This window comes from Eschscholzia californica, unplaced genomic scaffold (assembly GCF_041429995.1).
Source record: "Eschscholzia californica isolate CP2 unplaced genomic scaffold, dmEscCali1.0.p SCAF_6, whole genome shotgun sequence".
Taxonomy (NCBI): Eukaryota; Viridiplantae; Streptophyta; class Magnoliopsida; order Ranunculales; family Papaveraceae; genus Eschscholzia; species Eschscholzia californica.
In genome coordinates this window covers 44,312,778-44,324,867 of record NW_028238483.1, presented here as the reverse complement: position 1 = coordinate 44,324,867, position 12,090 = coordinate 44,312,778, and the positions used below count along the sequence as shown (strand labels likewise).

The 12,090-nt window shown below is 36.0% G+C and overlaps 1 protein-coding gene across 2 annotated transcripts; it reads right to left on the bottom strand.

The window, feature by feature from the left end:
• Positions 1-4,959: 4,959 nt before the first annotated feature.
• Positions 4,960-10,633, bottom strand: LOC147535476 (Galactosyltransferase family protein). 2 transcript variants are annotated; one of them, XM_086645829.1, is made up of 12 exons: positions 10,187-10,633; positions 9,822-9,885; positions 8,682-8,731; positions 8,395-8,594; positions 7,926-7,989; positions 7,773-7,845; positions 7,196-7,316; positions 6,786-6,873; positions 6,639-6,689; positions 6,174-6,245; positions 5,806-5,918; positions 4,960-5,434 (listed from the first exon to the last, which is right to left on the bottom strand). In XM_086645829.1, the coding sequence occupies exons 1-12, from the start codon at positions 10,297-10,299 to the stop codon at positions 5,412-5,414; spliced, it is 1,032 nt and encodes a 343-aa protein (XP_086501955.1). In that variant the 5' UTR covers positions 10,300-10,633; the 3' UTR covers positions 4,960-5,411. The 2 variants fall into 2 exon arrangements, with proteins under 2 accessions (XP_086501955.1, XP_086501956.1); XM_086645830.1 differs by lacking the exon at positions 6,174-6,245 and having other exon boundaries at positions 10,187-10,578.
• Between the last annotated feature and the right edge of the window lie 1,457 nt (positions 10,634-12,090).

Below are 12,090 nucleotides of genomic sequence, written 5' to 3'. Positions count from 1 at the left end.
TCACGTTAGCCCTGATATTAGTACATCAGTATTATGACATCTAACGACTATATGCAATGAGAAATGCATTAACAACGCAAATTTGGACGAATAATTCCAAGCAATTGGAATCTTGAGAGAATGTCTTACGACAATACGCATTTAGAAATATGCTACATCAATTTTTGATAATCACTATTCGTAAAGTAAACTTTATTTCTACGTCAAACAAAATATATGACTCTAGGAAACGATTGAGTTGAAGTAGATTTCAATCTATTTATAGTTATGTGATTCATGATATGACTAATCTCAGTTACCGAGTAAGCTTGACTGTGACTCCATTTATTCAAACAAGTTACAAATAAAAGTTAGACTTAACTTACGGTTTTATTCCTAGATGTTTATTACGAATAATCTAGAAATGTAATTTAAATCGATTTTTAGGCCAATTCTACTGGGATGATTTGTATCCAAGTCGGTATGAGGATGAAGACATAACATGTTTATTTAGTTTGGGCCTTTGCCCTTTGAGGTTGAGCTGGCTGAGATGATCGTGCAGATTACTAATTTAATTAATACCAACTTGATTTGAGTCGTCCACGTGTCCCTTGGGATAAAATAATTAAGGCGTCGTGGTCTGATATTGGGTCCTCCAAACATAACCAGCTAATTTCATTTGGATGGTCATGTGGATGACGTGGTTTATTTATTTCTTTATTTAGTCTAATTTATTGAACTAATTCAAATGAATAAAGTTTTGGCGTCCAAGCGGACGCCAATTACTCTTAAAACTGGGCTATTCGTAATTACCAGAAATCCGGTATGTGATGTCACACTAATGATTCAAAATGCACCTGAAGTTTAGACAACCTTTATCTTTTCCCCACCTGGATTTAGATTTTTTCATCATAAAAGATATCTTCTAATTACATATGTCAATTTTAAATTGAGAGTTCTGGTTCTAATTAGCACTGTTAAAATCTTTCAGACTCCCGTCTGAATCTTACTGGGTAAACCCTATTTATTTTATTTTATTTAATTCAAGTCGTATGAATCATAAATATCTATTTTTAGTGACACTCGAATTTCAGATCCACAGATTCTGGTGTAGTTGTGCAATCACAACACCAACAAATTATGGATGCCAATAACTCACTGCTTCGTTAGTGCTATAAAAATTGTTTTATATATTGAGTAGGTTATGTTTCAAAATAATCATCATAATCTTCTTAATAACCCATGAATTGGCCATGAATCCACCCATTGGATGGATGGATCTTCATTGTGTTCTCACAATATATAACATATAACATATAACAATAAGAAAGTGAGAAATTATTCCATCACTGTGATCAGTGATGTAAATGTGTTCGAGATGAAAAAACAATTTTTTTAAGCCAAGTGTAAAAGTGGCTAAAACCAACATTTATCCCAAGAGTCAAACACTATGGCCTATTCTCATTTTCGAATTTCTGAGTCAATTTTCTCTCTCTAGATGAATAATTTTCACTTTCACCGTTTATTAAAATTGAAATAGTCTTAACTTTCTTAGCTACATTCTGAAATTATCGACTTTGAAATTGGTACCATTAGGGTCTGTTTGTTACGTGTGAAAATATCGTTAGAAAATCGATTTTCGTAGGAAAATCGATTTTCCACCGTTTGTTTAGCCATTTGGATGGGAAAGTTGAATTCTCATGAGAAAAAAAAGTGTGAAAATGGTCCAAAATTTTTACCACCTTTTACATGGTAAAACTGAATTCTCACGCACTGTTCATTGACGCGCTCTCTCTCCTCTCACCTCGTCCTAACTCTTTCTACTTTCTCACGTTCTTTCTAACTCCATCCCTGAATTTATTGTCTATCCTTCTCAATCTCAAATTGAGAACTCAAATTATGAAAAACCTAAACCCAAATTGAAAATCGATTGGTTCAAGTAAATCAAAATCCAAACTGAAAATCGATTTTGGTTGAAGTAAATCAAACCCCAAATTGAAAATCGATTTTGGTTGAAGCAAATGGAAACCCAAATTGAAAATCGACTGGTTGAATCAAATCTAAATCCTAATTGAAAATCGACTGGTTGAAGCAAATGGAACTGTTTCCATGATCCCTAAAGGATGTTGAAGCTTCATCAAAAATGTTGAACCAGAAATCTGTTGAAGCTTGATGTAATCGATTGTTTGCTGAAACTTGATGAAATCGGTAGTTTGTTGAAATCTGATGTTGAAGCTTCATAAAAAATGTCTATGTTTCTCTTAGTTTGTCACACATCTTCTAAAATCCTCAACCTAATTGGTTTGAACCAGAGAAACCCTAATTCATATAACCCTAATTATTTCTCATGAACAACAAGACATCGAGAGACATAATTTGGGAACAAGTTGATGTTGTCCATGTGATGTAAACCTAATTGCTTCCTCTAACCCTAATCCATGCAAATTAAATGGAGGATGGAAGATTGGTAACTTGGTTTGGAACGTTGGAAAGAGATGGAATTTGGAAGTGGGAACGAGAGAGATAAAGCTGGAAAGAGGGATATAATTGGGGATGGCTAAAGGCGCCCAACTCTTTTATAACCGACGCCCATTTAGATGTAAAATGAGGGTGTCAACAGTGATATTTGTGAGTGCCTTTAGAAGTGTTTTTCAAATGATTTCCTACCCTACCAAACACAAAAAAATGAATTTGTATGAGAAAATCTTGGTTTTCTTTCCCGTCAGAAAAAAAATGGTTTTCTTACTCAGACTCTCTAACGTATCAAACGGACCCTTAGTAAAGGAAGTTGAATTTTGAGATGTAAAGGGAAGGGAGAATTCTATAGTTGACATTAACCCTCCCCTCAACAACATGATAGAAACACCAACAAAAATGAAAATTCAACCACCTACATAAATTCACATACTTTTGTGTGTGGTTTTATAGTGAAAAGCAAGCCCTTTCAAGGCCCACAGTCCAATTAGCAATGGACGGTTTAAAATGCATAAGGTGGATGATTACAGGGCTGGCCCGCCCCGACTAATAAAACACGTCTCTCGTTTGGTTGCCCATAGTAATTTGTCTGGTGGTCCACCACACATTGACGTGGCCACGGCCAGCGAGTTTTCTGATCGTCGCGGGACCCACAAAAAGATCACGTTTCCAGCTCATACATCACGTCTAGCTGACTACGGATAACCACCCACGTGTCAAGTACTTTAATTCCACGTGGGAGTAGTACACGTTTTAGATTATTATTGGTCAGATCTGATGCCCTTTTATCAAGGCAAAGGGTTAAAGATAGGAGGAGTATTTAAATATATATTTTTGTTAAACAAGGACAGGTCAATAGTGATGTATGACATCAGCACAAGCTAGTGCACGTCAGGATAATTGTGGACCGTTGATGACGAACAATGATCCCTGTTTCGCGCTGAAGTAAGACAGTGACATGTGACGTTGGATCTGACGTGGTTGTTGTTCTTAACTCAATATCCGAAAGAGCCCACCGAAACTCACAACCAAGCACTCGTACAGGCAGGATAGGTTGAATGGATGATAGTAAACCATCTTAGTCGGTATCCTTGTTATTTCTCTAGTATAAAAGTGCTCACACCATGGGCGATATTCTCTTCTAGTCGTAAGTCCGCTCCTCGTTCAACACAAACACGTCAAAATTCCACAATCGGAGAAAGGGCATTCCCATACGGCATGCTAGCTAGCTGAATCAATATATCTTGTGAAATATTTAAACCGTCGATTCAGGTGGAGAGAGTGGAATCCTTGGCTGGTATTTGATTGTTAGTTGGTTAAGATAAATAGAGTGCTTTGGTTCAGCTTGGAACCTCTATGTGCTACCTACTAATGTTCTCGTATAAAGGTCCTTAGCTGCCGTTGCTTGGGCGCTAGGTATTGGTCCTAATGGCAGAGATTTACTTGATTGCTTTGAGCTCTCCGGGAGTGAAAATGCAGATGCTGCCTCCCAATCATTTGATCCTGGAACATAAGACATTTGATGGTTCTGATTGACAAACAAAATCGCTAGAAGCACCATCTCCATAGCGCTCCCTAATAAGACAACGGATATTAGTTTTTTTTTACACGTGTCAAAAAGAACGTCATTGTTGTAAACGTTTATAAATCATGATTTTATTGAAAAATTTAAGTAGTTTATGCTTTTATGGGCAGAGACAAATGATCAAATGTTGAAAAGTTAATAATTAACCAAAATTAAACGTCTTTCAACAAAAAAAAAAAAAAACAAACTTAATCGTAAGTGTGACTCATCTTGTAGTAGATTTATGTTAAATCTGCATTTTTGGTTCTTTCTCGTTGTGTGACAAAAGTTTAGGGTTTCAAAGTTTGTTTGTTTATGTGGTTGTGATGTCCAAGTCAGATTCACAAGTAAAATTGCCATGAAAATGAAATTGCCAATCCAACAACATTCCAACTTTTACTTTTTCACACGAACTTTTTCTTTACCAACTATCTCCAGTTATGTATTGGATGTGCTAATTTTAGGGTTTGGGGTTGCTTGGCATTGAATGGAAGATCTCAATTGGAGTTCACTTTGACTTTCTTATCATTTCTTGTAAACTCAATGCTATAATGTTATATTATTTTATGAGCCTCTCTGAATTGTGGTTTGTTGTGTCTAAGACTTTCTTTTGTATAATTGGGGATGTTTGATTATGGTTTAATTTTGCACTTACATGATTCGGATGATCCGAACTTAGAGTTCACAAGAGTTAGTTTCTGTCAATGAGAAAAAAAAAGACACCACTTACTGTACTACGTTTATTTCATAGTCAGATATGAAATCTAATACAAGGTTTGTATAGAGTCAAATCTGACTAGTTTCGTTTGGATACATTTAATCCAGCTTCAGACTGAGTCACATTCAGACAATGAGAAAAGAAACGAATAACTCCCAAGCCCTGTGATCTTAGCCAACAATGGCAAATTGCAGTTTTACTCTAACAAACTTAGAATTCAACATTTTGAACCGTAACATAAATTTGTCATTTAAATGAGATGTTTAGAACATATGAACTGAATCACTGAAAGTTGATCACAAAATAAAAATCAAGATAAATAAGGGAACATATACTTTTTTCTACTCATTCTTCTAATAAGGGGAAATATAATAGCCATATTGGATTATCAGGAAAGTGATAATTGAAGAGGTTGACATAACCCAAATACAAAGAATCAATCAAGATTTTTGAGAACCCTAAAACTCTTCCGAACTTCAGATGATTGGCGAGAAAAGGAATTCAGAAACTGCAAGCTTTTCTGCTGCCGATCTGTCTGAAATTAATGTTCATTTCTAACTAAGCTAGTTTCGTTTCTCCCTCCCCAGTATGTGCCGAGGGGACTGGAAAATAACAAACTTTACAGATATCAATTGATATTTTCTTCTTTTCGTTGCCGATATTGAGAGGATTGTATCAGACAGCTGAACATATCGATCCTACAATTAAGAAGAAATTGTCAGATTCTTTTCTATTGCAAAATGATATTTTTTATGAAACTTGTTTTATACAAACGACAAATATTAGGAGCATGGCATGAAATCATTTCATTCAGCCGATTTTTTATGTTACATGAGATGGATATGTGTGAGCATGTTTAGTTATACCAATTGGAAAATACAAACTATCTGGACATAAGAGTTTCCTGAAGTGGCATCATGTTTGTGAGCTCATGTCAGAGCTCATTTAATTGGTGATATTCAGGTTGATAACCAAAGACAGGCATTGCATTAGTCTCAATCTACATTTATGACGGTGGGGTATGCGGGTGTGTGCGGCCAAGTGTGACGTGTGTGAGAGAGAAAGAGACCTGAGGACCAAGACGAGCAGCAAAACTTCGATTCATCAATATGCTTCACATCGAGACCAATGAACCACGATCCAACACTGACATCATCATGGGCATATGTGCGAAGAGCAGCTCTGAAATTTTAAAGAAAATAACTGAGAAACTGCTCAGAAAGATTATTGGCGCTATCATTCATCCGGTGCCATGTGATGAAACCAGCACCTGGACAAGATAATGGAATAACCCAGCAAGGGACCCCAACCACTCATGCATTGGTGTAGGTTGCAGCTACCATGGCACCCTTTTATGATAGCATAAAGAACAGGAGACAAACGTCTACCACTCAATCATGTAGACAGAAGGAGTACAGGGACATGATAGAAACTAACCTGTTTATTGAAACAAACTGCGCCAATGCTTGGGATATGACAAAAATCTCACCAGAAGCATGACGAAAATATCTGCCAGAAACAGAGAAACCGAGGGCTTTAAGGCTTAAGCAAAACAAAGGAAACAAAAAGAAAAGGAAACAGACAGATGCAACATGGGGACTCCAAATGCCGGTTAAAGTTGGCAAAGAGCTAAGCTTCTTAACATTGTTAACAATTCCTAAAGGCAACAATACAGCTAATTTATTAACGTGGATAATTTTCTTAAAATAACAAAAAAGAAAAAAAGGAGACAAGAATAAGGCAATGCAAAATGCTGCATTTAATGAGAAAATCTGAGAGATGACTGTGAGGCTAACAAATTTCTTTTACACCAGTCAAGTACTACTTCGATACTATACTTGTGACAGTCATTTATTTTACAATATGTGAGGTTACATAAAAAGCCCTTTCAATATAACTTACGATTTTCCATCACCGAATTTCCACCAATCGGGTTCATACCATTTGTGAGTCCTGTGGAAGTTCAAAAATAGAACTTTCATGAATATACAAAATATATGAGGTTTCATGATAAGTAACAGTTAAAGAATCATAGTGGACTGAACTCACGGCTCAGAGAAAACTTCTCCCGATTTCATACAACCAATATAAACACGAGGCTTGTCTGAATGAGTTGCAAGCATTTCTCCCAGGGCATCTGCACAACGTCAGTTATGTATTATGACGATATCCGTTCACCAGAATAAACCATTTATTCTGAATTGGAAGGTTATCTAATGCTACTGTAATTTTCATTCTCTCAGTGGAGCACTACGTAGTTGTGCATCGGTATTAAGAACATAGTATGGCTATTGAGATTCTAAATCATAGAGATATTAAGTACCGCGAGGATGGCCAGATTTAACATTGTCAAACTAAGGAAATACAGTATGGTGATTAAAGATAACAACACAACATAAGTCCTATAAGAGGCTTCACATAAAGCTTAGTTCCATAAGCTATTCAATAGGAACACTTACCAATATTAACATAAACATCATCATTGACCTTCGCAAAGAACTCAGAATCCCAGTTATCAGCGGCGTACGCAAAGAACAATTTCGTCTTCTTTGGAAGCTCCTCCGGTGCCTCGTTATTATCCTGGCATAAATGCATAATAGTATATGATTATTTTATAAGAATAAGATGGTGACATTATTTAGCATATTTACCAAGACTTGTAATTAGCACGTTGGATAGATATGCAAATGCATACATTGGTTAAGGTTCACAAATATAATACAGAGGGGAAAGTAGAGCAGATCAAGGTAAGAGCTCTCCTGCGTAAAAAGCATAACTTTATTTTGGTTGGTTTATCAGAAATCATTGTTCACCACTCCTCCCTATTAATAAAAAAAACGGATAAGAGCAAGTGCCAAGTCATTTTGTTAAAGTTTGATAAGACTACTAGCACGATATTATATGTTCAAGTCTTTAAGAGTTATAGACACTAAGTTTTCTAAACAAAAGAAAGATGAGGACTTGATAACTACGCCAGTGAGATAACAGACTTAAGAGTTATAATTGTTAAACATGTCAATAATCTAGTGGACTTACAAGAATAATGAAGTCATTACGTTGTCTGTTTTCATCATCAATACCCTTATCCAAGCTGTCTCCACGATTGGCACTGCAACTCAATGCTTGAGAATTAGTTAGACAGTTACTCGTAAGTAGGTGACATATTTTACAAGCAGCAAGAGTCTTAACCTTCTTCCTATTACAAATCGTATAACGATGCCCTTCTCTTCTTCCATTTTCTTTAAAGCTGCACCTGCATAATGTGTCTTTTCGGTGAGTGCATATATATGTTTCGGAACAGATAAATAAGTGAATTACGGGGTCAGGTTAAGAATGGGCATGAGCTAAACACCATGAATTAGAATTTTTGGTAGGTCAGAATGCATAAATGGCATATTTGGTTTACATTTGGGTAGGACCGTAGGAAATCCACATTTAAATGTCTACCATATGAGAAAATAAAAATGAAAAGATGTCAAAGTAGCAGTTCAGCTTAATATTAAAGGATTTTTACTTTACAGTTATTTTAAAAATAAAATAAAAGATGAGAATGTTATAGTTCGTAAACCTCCACTTAGGAATTGAAGGTATGGGAAAGGAAACATGGTAAATTAATCAGCATATAAAGCAAAATTTAGAAGGCGTGTGGATACCCTACCTGTTGGCATCCAAGCTTTACGGATTGCATCTCTATTATTCATGCGGCCAAATCTAGTAAGTATTCCTATCACAGCTAACAATCTTTTCCTAGGTTGATTCTTGTTATTGTTAGTGTCTGAGAAGTGCTTTGAAACGAAACCTTCCTCTCTGGCCGCAGCCAGCTCCATCTCAAGGGCCACTAATTTCTTTTGTTGTTCCCTGACAAATGCAAAAGTTATCAATTCTAGCACTCAAAAAGGTTACAAAATGCAAGAACCAGCAACCACGCAGTTATAGTCTCCTTACCTGCACGCAATGACTTTTAGTGTGTCATCAACTGATATTGCGGACCGTCCCTGAAAACATACGACTTCCCATTAAGGAGACTATCTTTTCACAAATTATCTACTAAAAATATGATGACGCAAGTAGATGATAACACTTATACGATACCTACGGCCTACCAACTCTGCAGTCAAAACATGGACGGTGTGAGAGAGAGTGAGTAGCCTTTTCAGAATACATGGTGTTCGGATATATTCAAACACTAAATGAGAAAGATATGAATCTCCTCACCCCTTGTATAAAGCAATTGGAATCAATCTTCGAAAAAATGTTTTTCACCCTCAAGGCGGTTTGCTTCGAAAGCAAAAGCACCTCCTTAAGGTGTTAAACAGACAAGAAATTTATAAGAAAAAATGATAGCACAATACGATAACATAACATCGTGTTTTTCACTTTTCTACAATAATATAGAGACTTAAGTGCTCAACAAACAAGAAATGTAGATGCTGTTAGATCTTGTTGCATAGACTTAATCAATGCTTGTACTTTTTGTTTTTGTCTATAGATGCGTACACCTCGAGGAGAAGACAAACCGAAACGCCTTGAGGTGTTCCTCAAGATGTAGGCATCAGCGAATTTTAAAACATGGACAGAACCACAACCATCTTAAACCATTCCACCAAATTGATTCATATCCAAATAAGAAGTCAGACAATCCCAAGTCCTAGCCTTCTCAGTAATAACAGTTACGAAAACGCTTCTTACAATGACATACTATCATACGTCAGGATATGAGGCTAATACTAATACAGTGTTACTCATCATATATCACCATCCTATATTCACCAAAAGAAGTTTTCTTTTCGATGGAACAGAAAAGCATACCAAGAAGGTCTACCTCCATTTAATATGGATCAATGGACACCCAATATCTAAGAGAAACACAAATAACATTATACTTTAATTCGAACCAAATGACAATCACAGCTTGTCTTAGACTTAGTGACACTAAATTCGGGTATAAGGCATAACGCAACTCAAATTCCATCTACAGACACTAGTGTGAGTTCAAATGAATCAACTTTAACTTATAATCAAAACAAAAAAACTCAGTTACTTACATAAGAAAAGTAAAGAAAGAAATAAAAAACCAGAAATCACCTGACCAGTTATCCTATCAAGCTCTTTAATCAAATATACTCTGTTCTGAGCATCCTGCCACAATCTATCCAAAAAGATCAATTCAGAAATTCTACTTTTTGAATACACCCTTAGATCAATCAAGCATAAATAATCTTATCCAGTAAATTTGGCGCCAAATTAGATCTAGACTCTAGAGATAGTTTCTTTAAAAAATTCAAAGTACCCAGAATAAAAATCTCAATGCCCTACATAAATCAAGATTCAAGATCATTTTAAATGAAGCCCCAAAAACAAACCTAATGCATCTGAATGAAAACCTAACATTTTAAGAAGAATACCAAATCAAACAAACAAACAAAAAAGCGGCAAAATGAGAAACTTACCGACCAGCCACGTAAATTGTAGCCATGGCAGCGAACATGGAAAACATAAGAATTGAAATTCGGGATCGGAAAACCAATCCGGATAAACGATTACCCGATCCCCGAATCGCCATTTTAATTTAACTTTAGATACTATTCATTCCCCTTCCAAACAAACAAAAATTAGATCGAAATTCTTCGATTTGATGAAACAGATCTACTCGGATCGAGTGAACTGAAGACAAATTAAGAACTCAAATGCATAATGGGTTAGAGAGCGAGAGATTCAACAGCAGCTAGAGCGAGATAGAGAGGTCAGTGAAGGTAGGAGGAGACGTTCCAACCAATTTTTGGGTTTTTTTTTCTCTCTCTCTAGGTTTCTCAGTTTCTGTCTCCGATATAATAACAGTTTCGAAATAACGGACGGCATTTAATACCTAAACTAAATAACTCCAAATCCTCCATGACAAAAGTGTCGTTACGTTAGTACTTTTAATGACCAAACGTGGATACAACATCAAGATGTGCCCGCCCGACACTACCAGTTCTATCAAATGCGTTATGTGAGGTGATCCATACGCGCCGCCTAAAAGGCTGAAGTTTTAAGGGATCCATATATAAATGGGACGCCTACAACGATAATATGAGTGCCTTTAACTCTTTTAAAAGAAAAATAAGATCTTTGAAAAGATACTCTTTCTTAAAATATCAACCCTTGGTTGATTTTTAATAAAATCTAAACCCTCAAATTTTGATAGAGTAAATCCGAACCGTTAGAGACAAACATGGGAGAACAAATCTTAGTCATTGAGATACCCTCCTCCCTTATTATATAGATTAAACGATAATTACACGGGAGTTAAGTTGGATTGTGAAAATACGAGAGTTTTAAGAACTCTCACCTATCCTAATCCAACTGTCCATTCAACCCGAGTCATCAAATCCTCTAGGAATGGTCACCACCTTTTAGTGTAACGGTTGGGAACCCCTCTTAAGCCCATGAGGTGATCGAGTCTCGATGGAAGCAGTTTGCCATCACGATTTATCTCATGTAATTTAGGCTATAAATAAAGTAATAAATTTGTCGGACTCTAGGCCTCTTTCATGTTGTTTGACTCTAGGTCTTTTTCATTCACAGTTTTAATTAGGCGGTTATCGTGGTTATAACATCTTAATAGTGTATCAATGCCTTGTAAAGACTGACGTAAATCATAGTCGAATTCTCGAAAAAAAAAACCAATTAGTGGTACCTCCACCATTACACCAATCTAAGATTAATGTAGATGACACTTTATGTGATCAAGGTGTGGCAGTCGCTGCAATCATTTGAAATTGGAAAGGTCATATTATCGAGGGAGATTCAAAGATCGTCAATGTAAACTCAACGTTGGCAGCCGAAGCTGAAGCCATTCTCTTAGGGGTTGAAATCGCTGAACCCTTTCAACCATCCAACATCATATTAGAAGGCGATTATAAAGAATTCATTGATATCCTTGCTGGGTTAAATACATCTATTCCTTTGGAGCGTGGGAATCTGTTAGGTTTTCTTAGTGTTATAGAAAGTGTAACATACTGGCACAAAATTGTGCAACCCGGACGGTAAGTGACATCTGTTGTAGAATCTCGAACTCCACCCATATCCCAGAATAATCTTGTATTCTTGATCATTTTTTTTAATCTTATTGAAGTATAGTTTCTTTATAAAAAATACTAAATGATAATAGAGTTTCCTTTTTGGTGCATGGATAAACTCTGCCAACTAAATGAAAACATTAACAACTTTTTAAGTGATGTTTGCTACACAAGAATGAAATACGATTATTAAGAAGTGAATATCTATTCTGCTTTCAATCTTCACACCCGATAGTAAAATTGGCATGTCCGAAGGTACTCGGATTTGACCTATTTGTGTTGGACTTGAACAA

Coding starts and splice junctions, on each gene's coding strand:
- LOC147535476 (XM_086645829.1), bottom strand. CDS start 10,299: ATGGCGATTCGGGGATCGGGTAATCGTTTATCCGGATTGGTTTTCCGA. Junction 7,990..8,394: donor TAAAGCTTGGATGCCAACAG/GTAGGGTATCCA, acceptor CACATTATGCAG/GTGCAGCTTTAAAGAAAATG. Junction 6,690..6,785: donor GGAGAAGTTTTCTCTGAGCC/GTGAGTTCAGTC, acceptor GAACTTCCACAG/GACTCACAAATGGTATGAAC.